The sequence below is a fragment of the Natator depressus genome, chromosome 26 (assembly GCF_965152275.1).
Source record: "Natator depressus isolate rNatDep1 chromosome 26, rNatDep2.hap1, whole genome shotgun sequence".
Taxonomy (NCBI): Eukaryota; Metazoa; Chordata; order Testudines; family Cheloniidae; genus Natator; species Natator depressus.
In genome coordinates, this window is record NC_134259.1 from 13,588,756 (window position 1) to 13,606,078 (window position 17,323).

The 17,323-nt window shown below is 57.8% G+C and overlaps 1 protein-coding gene across 1 annotated transcript; it reads right to left on the reverse strand.

The window, feature by feature from the left end:
• Positions 1–604: 604 nt before the first annotated feature.
• On the reverse strand, positions 605–16,329 carry POLD2 (DNA polymerase delta 2, accessory subunit). Its single transcript, XM_074940306.1, has 11 exons — positions 16,154–16,329; positions 15,360–15,623; positions 7,533–7,654; positions 5,137–5,260; positions 4,619–4,733; positions 3,732–3,930; positions 2,590–2,670; positions 2,332–2,489; positions 1,965–2,092; positions 1,387–1,488; positions 605–783 (listed from the first exon to the last, which is right to left on the reverse strand). The coding sequence occupies exons 2-11, from the start codon at positions 15,577–15,579 to the stop codon at positions 620–622; spliced, it is 1,413 nt and encodes a 470-aa protein (XP_074796407.1). The 5' UTR covers positions 15,580–15,623; positions 16,154–16,329; the 3' UTR covers positions 605–619.
• Between the last annotated feature and the right edge of the window lie 994 nt (positions 16,330–17,323).

Below are 17,323 nucleotides of genomic sequence, written 5' to 3' on the forward strand. Positions count from 1 at the left end.
GCTGAGCCACGGGGAGAGAGCTGAGTGTGCCCGCAGCAAGAGCCCCGTCAGTGAGGCTGCAGACACCTCACCTGCCCCAGGCCCACTGGTGGTGGGGCGCAGCAGACCCACCCTGCCAGGGACCCAGACTCGTGCCTGTGTCCCATGGTGGTGAAGCTGGAACGGCCAGGCCCTGGCAGCCACAGTGCATGGGCAGCAGTGCCAGCTCCCCATGGCGTGGCAGGCTCATGCCCGCGCCCTTATCCGAAGGGCTAGTGCCGGTGCTCTGTGGTGTAGACCAGCCAGAGCCCCACTGACAGGGGCGGCTGGTCACTCAGCCAGGCCAGGCCCAGCCACGGCTTCCCAGGGAGGGCCTCCACCACCCCTTGCCAGCCCAGAGCTGGCGGGCGGCAGCGGAGCACCCTTGGGTGGATGTAGCAGGGCCAGCGCAGGTACCTCCATCCCTGCAGATTCGAGGGGGGGTGCATGCAGGCCCCCAGAACTGGGCAGTCTGCAGAGGCAGGGCGCTCAGAGATGCCCCCTTGGCCACCAGAACACCGCAGGCAGAGGGAGGTATTTTTATTTGGGTCCATTTGCGCCTCCCCCGGCCGCCCAGCGGGCAGCTCTGCCCCGCCCCGGCTCAGTGGCTGATCTCCATCTCGCCCTCGCCCTCGTCCTCGTCGGCGCTGAAGCCGGAGAAGCTGACTGGCTGGCAGGTCAGGTTGCGCAGGTTGATGAGGCAGGCCGTCTGGGTGGCGCTGAAGTCGGGAATGGTCACCAGCAGCACCTGCTGCCCATCCACCCCTGAGAGGCAAACAGAGGGGGGGCTGAGCCGCTCCCGCACCTAGATACCAGCGCCGGGGGGTCGCCTGGGCTGGGCTCCTGGCTCAACCCCTGCCACGGAGCCGCCACATTTCCCACTCGCTGCGTCACTCATGCACCCGGACCCTACTGCTAGGCCAGGAGCTCTCTCCCTCGCCCACCCTGCGGGGGCTGGTGCAGGCTCAGCAGCCATCCTGGAAACTGGGTAGCCACGGGGTCACCTCCAACTGTGGTTCATGCTGCTCGGGACCAGCGCAGTGGCCCGGCTCCTGGCTCTACGGGAGTGGGCCGCGTGCCCAGCCCGGCCTCCTCCTGCATGCACTGCCTGGGTGCAGACGCTGCTGAGGCATGCCGGGACAGCTGGCTGGGTCTTGCCAGCATGCACTGGTGCACATCCATCCAGCAGTGACACGCATGGTAACCATCTCAATACCAGAGCGGCAGGACCCCACAATCTCCGAGGACACTGAGGAACCGGCTGCTGGGGCCTCCTTTCCCGCCCAGCACTGTCGTGGCGAGGTACACGGAGCAGCCCCCTCCAGGGGCAAGCCCAGGGCCCAGTCAGCAGGCCTGTGGGCCCCTCACCTTTGAGCTCCTTGGATCGGAAGCGTGGTGCGTTCCCGCAGAAGTAGACGTGAGGGCAGTCGGTGAAGATGAAGGGGTCGGTCTTGTAGAAAGGGTAGCAGCCTGGAAGGCGATGGAGGGCGTAGCTAGAAAGCAGGAACTCCTCCACCCGCAGGAGCACCCTACCGAACGGCAGGACGGCCACCTGCCCACCAATGCCAACTAGTGCCTCTTGCCGACTCACAGCCCCATCCCTGCTGGGCACTCCCAGCTCTAGGGGCAATGCAGAGAAACAGGGTGTCGTGCTGCCCCGGGGAGCCCCTGGGCCAGACCCCTCCACACCCTCCAGAGTCGGGGGTTTGTTCTGCTGCTGTTCTCAGAGCCAGCAGGGCTGGGACCTGATGCTCAGAGTCCAGGCCCACAAGCGCCCTCCCGGGACACCTGCCCCTGCTGCATGGCAGCTCCTGGCCACCTCTTCCCAGCCTGGGCGTGAGCGCCATCTCCAGACCCACTCCCCTCAGCGCCATCACGGCTCACACGCTCAGAGCGCCTCCTGCCCGCCCAGGCCCACTGGGGGGGGTTCCTGCCCAGCCCCTTACCAAGGGTGTCTGGGGCCGTGGGGCTGAGGTGCCCGACATGCAGCGTCCACTCCAGGATCTCCAGGTGGTCCTCCATGCTGCTGTACTTGAAGATGTCGTTGATGTTCTGGCCAGACGTGCCCAGGAACCTGGAGAGCAAGGGGAGTCGGACCGCTTGTTGTTCCCAGTGCCGGCCCCACCGCCCAGCTCTGAGCCCCACACTGCTACCCACCACACCCAGACCTTTTGCTAAGCCATTGCCAGCTCCTGCCCTGTGCTGCCCAGCAGGTGGAGGGGCAGGGTTTTCCCTGCCCAGCAGCGGGGGCACAAAGTGCTGCCCGTTTGTGTTTGCCATGCCGCCCCCCCGGTGCTGAGGAAAGGGCTTTACCGGACCCCGTCGATGTCGGCCTGGTAGGGGTTGGTGACCAGCTGCAGTGTGGAGTAGGCGCCCGCCAGGGGGAACATACAGTGATGCAGTGGCTGCTGGGGCAGTGTGTAGTTCGTGGGGTCAAACTCGCCGGGCATCACGTCCACTGGCACTGAGGTCTGCAAGCAAAGAGGGGGCAATCAGAGCTGGGCTCCAGCGCAAACCTGCTGACTGCCCCCACCCTCCAGGAGCAGCGATCCCCGGCCCTGGCCCCCTCACACTGAGCTGCAGCAGGATCTCATCCAGCATCTTCACCGCCTCCACGCTGGCAGCTTGGGTCTTCTTGGTCAGGTACTTTGCCTGCAAGAACAAGGGGGAGAAGCGTCAGAGGAGCAGCCTCCGCAGCCAGCATGGTACCTGCTGAGCCACCCGTGGGAAGCAGGAGTCCTCCCAGCCATGCCCCAGGTGGGCACGTGCCAGGACAGGCTGGGCGGCCGCAATTGAGGGAGCCCCAGCCCATGCGGCAGCTACATGGGTGAGGAAGTGGAGCCAGGCATTGTGTCAGCTCCCCCTCGCCCTGGTAGGATGCCCACTGCAGGCCCAGAGGGTGGCTGCGGTCTGGCAATGCTCCGTCCCCCAGGAGCCCCTGGCTTCTCCCCCTTGTTCTTGCCCAAGGGGGGTGGGCAGCACTCTCCCACTGTACGGCTGTTCAGACCCCTCCCCGCTGCAGGCCATCTGTGAGCACTGGCTCCTCCACCCAGCAGTGCCCTCTGCCGGCTGAGGCTGGGCTCTCGGGCGCTGACCATTTGACCCCCCTGGAAGTTCCCCCTTCCCCCCACATCATTACCGGGCAGAGGAGATCATGCAGACCCCAGCACAGCTCCCCATGGGTGGCCCCTCCCTTCACTAGCCCGTTTCTAACCCACCCTCGGGGCTGTTTGCTCGCTGGGTACCACAGGGGGGAGAGGCAGCTGGCGACGACTAGCGGTGCCTGGCACGCACAGCTTCCTGGGGCTGGCCACGTGGCACCACCTCTGAGTCCCTTGTCAGCCCGGGCAGCTCCCTAGCTAATTCCTCTGCCCCAAGTCAAGGGCATGGCCCTGCCAGCCTCTCCCAGCACCCAGATCCCACGGGGGCATCTCCAGCGAGTCCCTCTGCTAGTTCGCCCAGAACCTTGGCACATTCCAGAGATCCAGCATGGCGGCCTGTGCCCAGCCTGGCGCCCGCTTCCCCTGCCCATGCAAGTATCACTCTGAGCAGACAGACCCCAGGCAAATGCATTCAGTGCTGGGGAAAAGCTCCGGACTGAGACCCCTCCATTTACCCACACAACCAATGCACTGGGGGGCGAGTCTCCGTGGCCTGTGCTGGGGCTGCCAGCTGGTGCCAGCAGGCTGACGGGGCGCCCCGGGGGCCCTCACCTTGTTGATGGTGTCTTTGTTCTGCGTGTTCTGGCTGAGCAGGTTGCCTGCCAGAATGACCCGGGAGATCTGCGCCGCGCAGCTCTGCTCGCCTTCAGCCCCCAGCTGCCCCGTCACCACGTCCACCAGCAGCTGCATGCCCAGGAAACTCTCGCCGCTCCCACCACCGAGGCCCAGGCCAGACACCAGCAAGACAAACCTGTGGCCCAAAGCAACAGGTGGGTGCCCTGCCGTCCGGCACACATGGGCAGTGGGCGGGTTACCGAGGCACGTGTGGTGCCTCGCCATGGTAGTCAGGCCATCGTTACCAAGCGGGAGACCACACAAGGGAGACGAAGCGGCAGAGCTGAAGGCCAATTTCAGGCCAAGTAGACCCAGCAAAGGGCTGAGAGCTGGAAGGCTGCAGGGTTTGAACGCTGGCGGTGCCGACCCTTGCAGGGTGTCTGGGACCGTCCCGTCACGTGGCAGCAGGTGATGGCAGGGCTGGCATCAGCAGCAGGCACCTGGGGAAGGGGACTGGAGCCCCAGCTCCATCAGCCGTTCACTGGCCCTGAGACCGGGGAGGGGGGGAAAGCGCCACTCCGCACTGGGAGACGGGGCAGCAATGGACTTCAGGCCACGTTGCCCACCCCTGCCTGGGCCTTCCCCTCCCGACACAGGGAACAGGCGCAGCAGGCCGGGCGCAGAGGGGTGGGATGGAAGAGCCTCTGCAAAGCCCTGGGCAATGGGCACCCTCAGCTGCTTCACCAACCCCTGGCCTAGAGGCCTGGTACCTACTGCCATCCCTGCACTACAGGGAAGGGGAGTCAGGCCAGACACGCCCCCCATGGCGGGCACTGCCCCATGTCCACCCTCCTGGCAGGGTGCCTCGAGGGAGGCTGCCTCACCTGTCGGTGCTGGGCCCTCTCCGGGGCAGCTGCCGGGGGAGGTCGGCAAAGCAGTGATCTTCCACCACGAACTTGCCGTCCTCCCTCTCCGAGCCGTAGATGGCGAGGATGGTACCTGAGCAGCAGCACGAGGGAGAAACAACGTTAGGCAGGTCCATCCCAGCCTGCACGCCGGCCCGCAGGAAGCCAGGGCCACGCACAGCGCCCGCTGCGCCCCACCCAGGGCTCTGCTCTCATCACTCAGGGTGCCAGGAAGGGAGAAGAGCCCGTCCTGGATCCAAGTGAGTCACCCCCACTCCACTCCTCCCACCCCCCTGAATGGGAGGCTGCCAGCCATGGACAGGGAGCTCTGCTGATGTTGCCAGGGCGTTTAGTACTTGGCACACACCCGTCTAGTCTATGCCCATTGTGGAGGAGGAAAGGGCCGACAGCCTAGCCCAGGAGCAGCTTGGTCCCAGTGCATTGGCACCCCAGCCTGGCTGGCTGCATGGGACCGCGGCAGCTCCGTCGCTCCATACCTGTCACCAGCTTCTGAATGTCGACAGCTCCCTCCAGCTTGATCCGCTGCAGCTCATCCTCCAGGATCAACTCGTCCGACTGGTGGATGTACTTGGTGCGGGAAGGCTGCGGCAGCAGGTTGTGCTGTGGAGACAGGCCAGGCCATTGGCACGTTCTAGTAACATAGCATGAACGGCGCCAAAGGCTCCCTCGCCATCAAGCAGAGCAGACGCATGACCGGGGGTCCAGGAGCGAATGGAGCCTCCCGCACACGGAACATGGGCCCCAGCAACTCAAGTGCAGTGGCCTGTTTTTTAAAGCCACGCTCTTCTCGGAAGGCAGAGCTTTGGTACCGACCCCCCTGTCCCTGCTTTGCTGGAGCTGCAGGAACTTTCCAGGGTCTTGGCAAAAGAGACTTTGCTACCCAGGTGCAAATGATCATTGACACATTTTCTCCTCCCAGTTCCTTCTGGTGCAGAGGACATCAAACAATAACTTGGAGACCTAGCTAAGGAGAACGTTACTCATCCCGGTGGTACCTTCTGCCAGAAAGCCTTCCGCTGGACAGCCTCGGGATATGTGTTTGCAATCATTACATAGGGGAGAGCACAGCTCTGTTTGCCTGGAGTTGGCAGAAAGGCTGCAAGCTTTATTCCTTAGCAAAGATCTTCCTCTTCGCAGTGGCTAAGCCTCAAGCCAAGTAATTTGGACAGGAGTGTGAGGGATTTGGGGCTGCTTGGGGCTGTCTATGAATAAGGCTACGATTCGGGCACAGTGGTCATGGTGTCCACAGCCATGGTGAATGTGAACCAAGTCTGTGATGAGCCCACCCCACGCTTGCCTTGCAGCAACAGATCCCGTCCTTTGGGGCCGTGCCTGGTTCCCTTCTCTGGGCACGGAGTGTCAGTGCCACCCAGGTCCAGTGCGTCCACCCGCCGCCCCACAGAACGCCAGTCAAATTTGGCCCGTCTGCCTCTCTATCTCCATCTACGGAGGGAAGGACATGCCAAGCCTGAGCAGCGCTGGAAGCCCAGGGGCCAGGTTGCAAAGCCCAGAGCTGGGCCAGCCCAGCGGGACAGGAGCTGGGCGAGTGCAGGATGGGCTTGCTTTCCACCCACCCATCTCCTTTCCGGGACTTACTGTTTTTTCTGGCACCAGTGCTGTGAAATTTACTAAAAATTTCTGTGTCAAAATCTCGGCCTTATTTACGAAAACTATCTGCTCTTTATTTTGGTCTGATGGTTGCCAAGGGGACTGACTGTATAAATACACGGGGTTAATTCGCCAAAGAGGCTGTTTGTAGGCAGGCGGCTGAGGGACAGCCTAGGGGACAGCCAGGATTAGTCATTTTGGGTGTTTCTACCTCCGGCCCACTGCTGAGCAAGTCAGAGGAATTTGTCAAGGGAGGAATGGGTTAGGAGTGGAGTCCAAGCTTGTCAACACAGGAGAACAAAGATCGTTCCCAACCAGAGTTAGAAGGGCATGCTCTCAGAAGCTGACAGAGAGTTAAGGGGTACAGGCTGACAGCCAGGGGCAGCAGTCTGGAGTCAGACAGGCCTGCCTAGGACTTCATGCCAGATAAATGGATAATCAGATCTTTTGTCGTTTTAAAACCCTTTTCTCTGCACTGCTTTGTGCTTATGGTTAGACAAAACACTCTTCGTTTAGGGAGGCTGCTTGGGGTCACTGAACGCCACTGCCCACAAGCCTCCCAAAGGGACAAACTGCAGGTGCCAAACCCAGTCAGACCCGCTGGGTCACAGGTTGGTTTCCAGGCGCTGGAGCCCAGGGCCAAGCATGGGAGAAAGGCAAGATTCCACTGCAGGAGAAGTAAAGGCCCAAGGAGCAGCACACAGAGAGACACCACTAAGGGGGCAGAGATGCAGCAACCCCTGTAGTCACAGCAATGCTAGGAAGCTTTTGCAAAGGGATGGCGTCATTTAAAAAAACAGAGGTGTAAGCCGTTCCAGGAGCTATCCCTGCCCACATCCCTCCAGCAGGGTTTGTGCTTGGACAGCCCCACGTGCCTGTTTGAATGGGTCTCTCTCCCCCTCAAGCCAAATGTACAGCTGGGGAAACTGACTCTCTGGGACAGGACGCACCACAAAGCGCCGTCACACCCCCCAGACTCGGAGCACAGAGAGGAATTCAGCCAGCATGATGGAGGCTGCTGGGGTGACAAAGCAGGGACTAAGCATTCAGAGAGAAAGGGGGGATTTTTAAGAGTGAAAATAGGACACATTCCTGTCAAGGACAGCTCAGAGTTCATTGTGGTCTGCCCCAGGGTGGGCCCCTGCATTGAGAGCAGGCAGGAGATGAAAGGGGTCACCCAGCCTGACTGCTCATGCTCCGAGACACGATTCGCTTGACTATGTCGAGCATCAGCGAGGCTCTGAGCCCCTCCCACCGTCATTACCTCCTCGCTGATCTCCCGGAGGATGGAGGGCTGCAGCTGCATGGACTTGAAGAGGGTTCCCACTATGCAGCACTTCTCTGCGGTCTGCAGCTCACACAGCTTCTTCACGGCTATGCTGCTGCCTGCAGAGAAAAGCACAACTCAGCCTCTCTGGACATTCGACTGCCTGAGGGACAGGCTGGGCTCACAGCCACCCTGGAGGGGAGTCACACAACACGGCTATGGGACACCTAAAGGGACGGTCGAGAAACATCTGAAGGGCATAAACTCCAAGGGAGAAAAATGGGGGTGGGCATGTGAAAGGGCATGGGACCGGGAGAAAGAGGGTAGGATTGGTAACTGGCGAGTGCCAGGCTTCTAAGGGCAAGCTCTGTTCTATGGGGCAAGACCCCCAAGGAAGCTGCCACAGAGGCCTAGATCAGCCAAGCACCTGAATGCACTGTAGACAGCAAACCTGCATGGGGCAGTGGATTTGAGGGAGCAAGAACGGTCTCTTCTGTGTCTGAGAAAGGAACCCCTCCGCCAGTGCCCAGAGTCGCTGTCTTGGCTTCGGCTCGTCCCAGTTCTCTGCGCCATCACCAAGAGGATCAACACGTCATCCGGTGAGACAGAGCCCAAGCTCATGGGTCTCTGCGGCCCACGCCAGGATGTCAGTCCAACAGGCAGGACGCCCAGCCCCCGTGACACAGAACCCACATCTCTAGTTCTGAGAAACCAGCAAGGTTAAGGTCGTGTCTCAGCTAAGGCTTCCACGGGGCCCTCGGAAGCTGGGATGTCCCAGGAGGTCCTTTCTATCTGCGGCAGTTACCCTGAGATCACCTCCAATCTGTGCCCCTTGGGGCAAGGGGCAGAAGGAGCCTGTTCTCCTAATGCACACAGGAAACAGAGCTCCCAAGGCCGAGCCATGTGCTCCCAGCCGTGGGTGCAATCAAACCCTACACTGCTGCGTGTTTTCAGGGGAGGGCGATTACCCACTGGAATGCCTTCCCTTGGGCTGTGGGAATACTCAGCTCTTGGAGTCATTAAATCCCTCCAATAATACGCTCTAGCTGGACCACCAGTTCCTGGGCTGGGTGCTGGAATCACCAGGGGATATACACCTGCCTTGGGGGGGAGGCCAGACTAGATGATCACAGTGGGTCCTGGCCTTTAACATATGAATTCTCTGGCTCTGCACTGAAACATCCAATGAAGCGAGCTGTAGCTCACGAAAGCTGATGCTCAAATAAATTTGTTAGTCTCTAAGGTGCCACAAGTACTCGTTTTCTTTTTGCGAATACAGACTAACACGGCTGCTACTCTGAAACCTGAAACAAAAAGGGGGATGACGCCCTCTAGTGCAGCCAAGGAAACTGCACCGATGCCAGAGCAGCGGGCGTTGAATTCTCCAGCCCACACTTGTGGGAAGACAGAGCCTGGTGCTGGCAGCTGGATTCGGCCAGCAGTGACACATGCCCGTTATTAAAGGTGAGCGGTCGGGATTGGTGACCGTTCCACAAGAGGGGCCGCTGGCCAGAGAGAAGGAAGTACTGCTTCACACAACACACAGGCAACCTGTAGATCTCATGGCCGGGGGATGTTGTGACGGCCAAAAGTATAACTGGGTTTAGAAGAGAATTAGACACGTTCCTGGAGGACAGATCCACCAATGGGTATTAGCCAAGATGGTCAGGGAGGCAACCCCAGGCTCTCAGTGTCCCTAAACCTCTGACTGCCAGAAGCTGGGACTGGAAGACAGGGGTCAGATCACTTGATAAATTGCCCTGTTCTGTTCATTCCCTCGGAAGCACCTGGCACTGGCCGCTGTCGGAAGACAGGATACTGGGCTAGATGGACCTTTGGTCTGACCCAGTACAGCCGTTCTTATGACTTCAGTCTGGGGATTCAACACAAGACCCTGGGAATTCTGGTCCCCTTCCACTTGACAGCCAAGTGTTAAGGAAAAGTTAGCATAGGTATAATTCGTAACACAAGACCTGAGTTCAGGACTCTCCACTTCCCTCACAACGCTCAACGAGATCACTAACCACAGCTGTCCAGGGAGACGCGGCTGTCAGTACCGCCGATGCCACTGACATCTGGATTGTGCTCTCAGCAGGTAAATAAAGGAGGAACTGATTCCCCGCCTAACATTTCCCTTCCAAGTGTTATTTACATTGAGAGCCGAGCCCATCCCAGGGGCTCACAAATCAGACTGCCTGCTCTCTTTCCACTCTGCTCACCGACATACTGGGCTGTTTGACCAGCAGAGGTGACACTGGGAAGGTCAGGAATCACAGCTAGAGGGCCACTGGCCTCACTAGCCCCCCCAAATGACCTTTGTTTTCTTATTTCAGTGCAAGTAACCAGAACTCTGCTTCACCCGGTAGATCGACACCACAGCTGGCCTGGAAACCCAGCACCCCCCGGCCCACCGGGGAAAGGGAGAACTCTCATCAATCAGGACACATTCATAGGTTTCAAGGCCAGAAGAGACCATTACGATCATCTAGACTGGCCTCCTGCATCGCCCAGGCCAGAGAACCTCACCTGGCGATTCCTCCATCCAGCCCAGAACTCCTGGCTGGGCTACAACACATCTTCCGATGGCCACCTTAACGCTCCCATTGAAAGTTCCCCGGTCTGGGTTTTGCACCGCTGCTGAGCTCTGGCTCTCCTCCTCCCACACCGCTCAGGGCTCAGCATGGCAGCTCTAGAGATCCTCAGTGATATTACCTGAGTTCACACCATCGCGCACACACACACACACACACACACACACACACACAATCTCGTGCAAAGCGTTCAAGCCAGAGATTTACAAGACCATTCCAGGAAGCAGGACAAGGATGGTCAGTCCTTCCCGTGGGGCCTTGCCCTCCCTGGGCTGCAGAGCTCTGATCAGCCACAACAGTTCTGGCTGCTCCCCGAGAGCAGGGCTCAGCACTATTGACTGCACTTAAATTCCACTCGTTCCTGCGCAGCCTAAACAGGATAGTTTAAAAAAAAAAAATAGAAGAAGAAGAAATTCCTCAGGCTCCAAGACAAATGTTGAAATAAATTCCACGAGAGGATCAGCTAATCTAGACTCTGAGGCTGATTCTGGGTCATTTCCCTTGGCATTGGGCTTCTGTTCTTCCCCAAGGAAGTCAGGGAAGGGTTCAAGGACATCTGTAGGGGAGTATGTTTGCAACACACTGCGAGAGTCTCAGACCCAAGGCACTAGAGAAAGGTTAAACATTAGTCTAGCTGCACCCAGACTCTCAGGCTGGGAGCTGTCAGGGCTTCGTGAGCTGATTGAGGCTGAGGTTGGCTAATATGGAGAGGAAGGATGGCTTGTTTACACAAAAGAGTTATTCCAGAATAACTCCCCATGGGGGGGGGGGGGGGAATGCCACAATCCAGAACACAAGTGCCTTTTCCCCCATTTAACTTCACCCCCTTCCAAAACAGAATCCATTCTGGAAGCTAAACTGAAGGAAGACACTCGCATTCTGGAATAAGTGGGCCCACATGGGGAGTCATTCCAGAATAATTATTCCTGATTAGCTATTTCAGTACATTCCCAAGTGTAGAGAAACCCTGGGAGAGAAACCCCTAAGCCTATTTCTATACTGGATTGTCTCCATGTTTTCTTGTACTCCCCAGTGACTGTATCACCTGCTGTGTCTGGTCTTAGACTGCAGCTGTTTAGTCTGTGTTTATTCAGTGCCATGCACGTGGTCTAAGACTGGCCTAGGTGCTACTGGATATTAATCCTGGCTGGCTGCTGCTGTCTCCCTTGCCTCCCACAGGAATTCCCCCACTCTTGGCATTAACCCTTTTGTTTTCAAAAGGAACCCACCAAAGGGTGCGTGTGTGTAGGGAGAAGGAGGTTGTGCCTGATGAGTGAAGAAAACCTGGGGAGGAGGCTGCCTTTGTCCTTTTCCTTCTAGGAAGGTTCTCTCGGCCCATTTCACATTAGAATGAAGGCTGGGCCTGCCACAGGAGGGTTCAGACAACTGCAAAATGAGAACACTTATGAGCCTGGACACATCAACCCAGTGGAAACTGATTAGTTGAGAGGGGAAGTGGTTTTGAGAGACTGCCTGCAGCTTTGCTTTGCTTTTGTTAGTCTCTCTCGAATCCTGCCTACGCACCAACATTGCAGCACTTTAACTCTCCCGGGGTTAGCTACACTGGTACAGCCTCCACTAGTGTGGATGCAGTTACACTGGCGTACAGGTGCTTATACCAGGACAGCTATCCTTGTATGGGAGGGACTTGGGGCAGCCTAGCCACAGCCTTAGGGCCAGCAGGAATTCTAACTAACAGGGGTGGAAGGACACTGCTCCCCAGTGTTAGTTTGCACTTTGCTGGGACATCAGGCTAGACCGTGGGGATGCCACTTCTGCTGTTTATGTGAGAGTCTGAATGCAATGCTAGTGCCGGGGCTGGACAGGCAGCCCAGGAGAGGCTTCCCGCCCCAAACTGGCCCTGACCAGCACACCTAGAGGGACCCACCACTTCACCGAGGTAACTCATAGATTCATAGACTTTAACGTCAGAAAGGACCATCATGATCATCTAGTCTGACATTGCAGGCCACAGAACCTCACTCACCTACTCTTGAAAAAGCCCCCTAACCTCTGGCTGAGTTACTGACATCCTCAGATCATGATTTCAAGTTACAAAGAATCCACCATTTCCACTAGTTTAAACCTGCAAGTGACCTGTACCGCATGCTGCAGAGGAAGTCAACCCCCCACCAGTCTCTGACAATCTGACCTGGGGGAAAATTCCTTCCCAGCCCCAAATCTGGCGACCAGTTCGATCCTGAGCATGTGGGCAAGACCCACCAGCCAGACACCTGGGGAAGAATTTTCTGTAGTAACTCAGAGCCTGCCCCATCTAGTGTCCCATCACAGGCCACTGGGGATAACAGGAGACTTCATCCTCGACCCTCGACCTCTCTGCCAAGTCTGCCAACCAGGGGCCTCCATGAGTGACCACTGTGGGGGGCTCTGGTGGAGACACTTGCCCACAAGTGAGCATCCTGAGATAATCAATTCACTTAACCCAGGCCAATGAAAAGCTACCAGATAGAAACAGCTCCTGCCTGGGCTGGACTCAGACCATCAGCGGCCTAGCAATAACACACTCCACTCCATCATCATACCCCAGAGCCAGCAATTTCAACACCGGTACAAGACACTGAAGCACTTTGTATAAATTCCCCAGCTATTCCTTTGTCTTCTGAACGTGACCTTTAAAATCTAGCAAACATCGTCTCCCCCTGTCTACCAGTATCACAAGCCAAATGCCTTGGGTTAGTTAAGGATTTAAATGACCAAGAAGCAAATAATACAGCATCGCCAATCCCAAGAGAGCAAAAATCAAAATGAACCAGCAAACAAAAAAAACAGCCCTCCCACCTCAAAATCATGCGTAGACTGTCAGTCCTTCATCAGCTGAGACTGAGCCGATCACAACACATCTTCCAGTCTTCTCTCGCTTCTGGCCATCCTTCGCCATGCTTGTCCATCTCTCCTTGTTAGGAGATCATCCCACCTCTTTGGAGGCCGACCGCATGACCGTTTCTGTTCTCGCGGATACCACTCGGATATAGCTGCGGTCCACCTGTTGTCGCTGAGTCGGGCCACATGTCCTGCCCACCGCATTTTGCTGAGCTTGCTTTCAACAGCAACATCTCGCACTCCAGACTGCTGCCTAATTATTTCGTTGGGGATGTGATCGCGGAGTGAAATGCCCAAAAATGTTCGTTCCATTGCTCTCTGTGTGACAGTTGATGTCTTCAATCTTTGTCAGCGACCATGTTTCGCTGCCATATAACATCACTGGAAGCACGGTCAAGTTAAAAAGATTCGCACGAGTTGTTTTGCTGATCTTTCCTTGGAGGACGTCTTTGATGTCATTGAATGTGCACCATCCAGCTTTTTTTCTGTGCAACAGTTTGCCTTTCTGATTGGGTCGCATGTTGACTTCCTGGCCCAAATAAGTGTATTTATCAACTTCTTGGATCTGCTCTCCTCCAAGAGTTATTTGGGTTCTTGGCAGTACATCTGATCTCACGTATTTCGTTTTCGACCGGTTCATTTTTAATCCGACTTGACTACTTTTCGCGTTCAGTTCTTTAGGGATCGAGGAATGCGCAGAGAACTGAGACTTGGTTTTCCATGTTGTTTTGGCCATTGTTTTCAGCCACCTGCTGGCTGGGTTGTCAGTGGCGCGTTTACCTCCTCAATTTAGCTAGCTTACAGCCTCAGAAAGAGCAATTATACTCCCCTCCACAGTGCAAGCAACCCCCTCGCTGGGCTGACAGTTCAACACCTTGATAGCAGGGTTAGACCCGCTGGAGAATGCACTCCGCTACCATCGCTGTCGAACAGCCAGGGTCACTGCTGCGCCATGTTGAGACTTTTTAAAAAACAATTAACCTGGGCAGTTTTCTTGACCCTTTGTCTGGAGCTTTTAGCAGTCATGTTTCAAGCTTTTCTCTGCAACCACTTTTTTTTTTTTTTTTTTAAATGAAAGCTGGGATCCTCACATAATCACCTGCCTCCAGGAGCTGGGGCTTTAAGGAAAACACTAAATACCGCAAGGCGCACAATAACAACATTGTGAGAGCGGGCAACAGTGCAACACTCTCAAAGGTAGGCACAGCTCTGGGAGGGGGCTTGTACGGCAGCACAGCACAGGCCTCATAAAAAAGATTTAAAACCCCCTACAGAAGGAATTCAAAAGCAAACCAAGAAGCTGACCTGTCCAGACGGCATGAAATTCTATAACAACCATTTATCATGTTTTCCGAGTTATGTGGGAGTCACACATTGGCCAGCATCTTCCGAAAAGGGCCAGTTATTTATCTATAGCCAGTGAGTTCTGGCATCTGCAGGCACTTGCATCATTCAGTGCAGTAAGGAGGGTATCTGCCAGTTATGCTATTGCATATCACTTTGAGGCTGAACTATAACACTCTAGAGCAGTTACATGTTCGAAAAGAAACTAATTCAGGTACAATAATTCCATCAGTAAACAGCAATGCAGCCCACAGGAGCAAGGAAATTAACCACTTAAACCTGCAGGACCTCTCTTGCTCACACGCCCCGCACTCTGCTGGAGACATACTCCATAACAATCTTTCCTGGCTGCCCATCTCAGCAATTTCCAAGTGCCCATCTCAGACTCTTAACGCTACCTGAATGTAACTTTTGTTTCAGGAACACACGCATCCTTTTCAGTGAGCCCAGCGAAAACTTTTCCAGTCCAGAGTCACTGCTTGGCAATGGTAGATGTTTTCCCACCGAGCTGATGTGCTAGACACTCTAAGCCTTTGGAGTGAGTCCCTAACCTAACAGGAGCAGGGCTGGAATTCAGGGCAGACAAAGCGTTCTCTAGGACATGCCAAAACTTCCATGGTTCAGTTGCTTGGAATTTTGTTTTGCTTAGAAACGGCTCTCTGTATCTTTCAAAAAACAGAAAGACAGCACACGGGCTTCCCAGCAAACAACAATTTCCCCCACCGCCTGGCAAGTGAAGTATGACACTGGGATTCACCCTCAGTCGGTTTCAGCTGTTGTCCAAAGGCAGGTTTCAGGGCAGGCAGTGAGGGGCATGGATCAACATTCAGATCACACTCCCCATCAGTACCCAGCCCAAGCCGGGAAAGCTAATAATCCAACCAGCAGACCAAATTCAGTGATGAATCCTGGCCACGTGCCACCTGAGGCATGTTGCGCATATGCTAAGGACAGGCAGCTAGACACCATCCTGGGAATTTTGTCCTCACCTAGGATGTTACCGTCACCTCGTTAACCACACAAAAGTGGTTTGTGGAAATGAACTCACCCCATTTCTGCCGGGCTCTCTCCAGCAACAGGGGTCTCATCTGAATGAGGCGAGTGGCGTAGATGTGGGCATACTGGCGATTAAAGCTGCGCTCCCCCAGCCTGAAGTGCTGGGAGCAGTTAGTGTACGTGGAGACGGGCACCCTGGCAAACATGGAGACCTCCGCTGATGGTGGCGCCAGCAGGCCCTGGGCCGTGTGAGCTGCCTGCTCCGAGAACATGGCTGGCAATCGAGGGGCTCCCGGCGGGGCCAACGACTCTCCACCTAAGAAAATGACAAGCTCCTGTTATGAACAGTTCACTCACGCACTCCCTGCCCCTGATCCCCAAAACCCACTCCACAGCTCCTAGGATGACACATACAACCCCCCCACCCCCGCCCCGACTCCACCATCCCCTGCTTCCCAGCCGCTGGAGTGACGTGCATCCCCCTGACTCCCCCATTCTTCAAACCTGGAGTGACATGTGCACCCCCCCGACTCCACCATCCCCCACTTTCTGGGGTGATGCATACTCACCGCAACTCCACCATCCACTGCTCCCCAACCCTTGGGGTTACACATGCCCCTCCACAAACTCCATCCCCCCCGCTCCCCGGCCCCTGGGGTGACACATGCCCCCCTCACGCCATCCCCCCCGCTCCCCGGCCCCTGGGGTGACACATGGCCCCCCCAACTCCATCCCCCCCGCTCCCCGGCCCCTGGGGTGACACGTGCCCCCCCCCACAACCCCCGCTCCCGGGGTGGCCCCCCCATACGTGGGGCGCAGACGCAGGTTTCTAGGGCGCTGACGAACCTGCCAGCACCAGAGCCACCCCCCCCGCTCTGCCGGGCCCCTCAGCCCCGGGCTGCCAGCGCCAGGGGAGCACGGGGTCACGGCTACGGCGGTCAGAGGTCACGGTCGGCGCCCGGCAGCGCCTGCCGGGACGGAAAAGGCGCCAACGCCACAACCCGGAAGCAGAAGGGCCGGACGGAACTGACGTAGCGAAGGAGCTTGGCGTCTCCCGGGAAACCGGCCGCTCCGCCAGGGGCGGGGCTCCTGTGAGGGCGGGGCTCCGAGCGGAGCTTGGCCCCAGCTCCCTGGGCAGGCGGGGCCCGGGGGTGGGGCGCTGGGGTCCCCGGGCCCTGCCGTAGCCAGGCCCTCGCCGGACACGCCCCATCGCCCCTCCCCCCGCCCTGGACACACCCATGGCCCCGCCCACTGCCCGGGGCACACCCATGGCCCCGCCTCCTGCCCAGCACACACCCATGGCCACGCCCACTGCCCCGCACACACCCCCGTGGCCCCGCCCCCTGCCCAGGACACGCCCATGGCCCCGCCCACTGCCCAGCACACACCCCCGTGGCCCCGCCCACTGCCCAGCACACACCCGTGGCCCCGCCCACTGCCCAGCACACCCCCCGTGGCCCCGCCCCCTGCCCAGCACACGCCCCTATGGCCCCGCCCCCTGCCAAGGATCACAACCCCCCCCCCCCCGGCCTCTCCCAGGTGTTGTGTCCCCAGCTTGGTTTCTAGGGCCCCCCTCCCCCCCCAGGCCAAGTGCCCCGGCTGCCTGGTGGGGGCGCAGCAGGGATCCCACTGAGGGCCGTGGCTGGGGGGAGGTGGACGTCCCCAAGCTCCATGGGGGGGTTACTGCCCCCCCCATGCTGGCTCTGCAGGGTCTCCAGTGTAGACAAAGCCTGATCCTTTAATCGTTCTCGTGGCTCTTCTCTGACCCCTCCCCAGTTTCCCAGCCTCCTGCCTGAATTCACTCCGCACCAGCCTGTGGCGTCTGCTGCCCTGGGCAGCTCAGGGTCTCCCTGGGGGAAATGCGCTGTCCAGAACACCCTAGCAGTGCTGCCCGGAGGCCTCTGACCCTCTGTTAGAGCTGGGGGCGGGGAGGCTACTCGCCCTGCGGCCTTCGAATCAGTGGGGTGTGTCCCTGCTAAGCCCTGAGTCCCTCCTGTCTCTTGCGCTAACACTCGT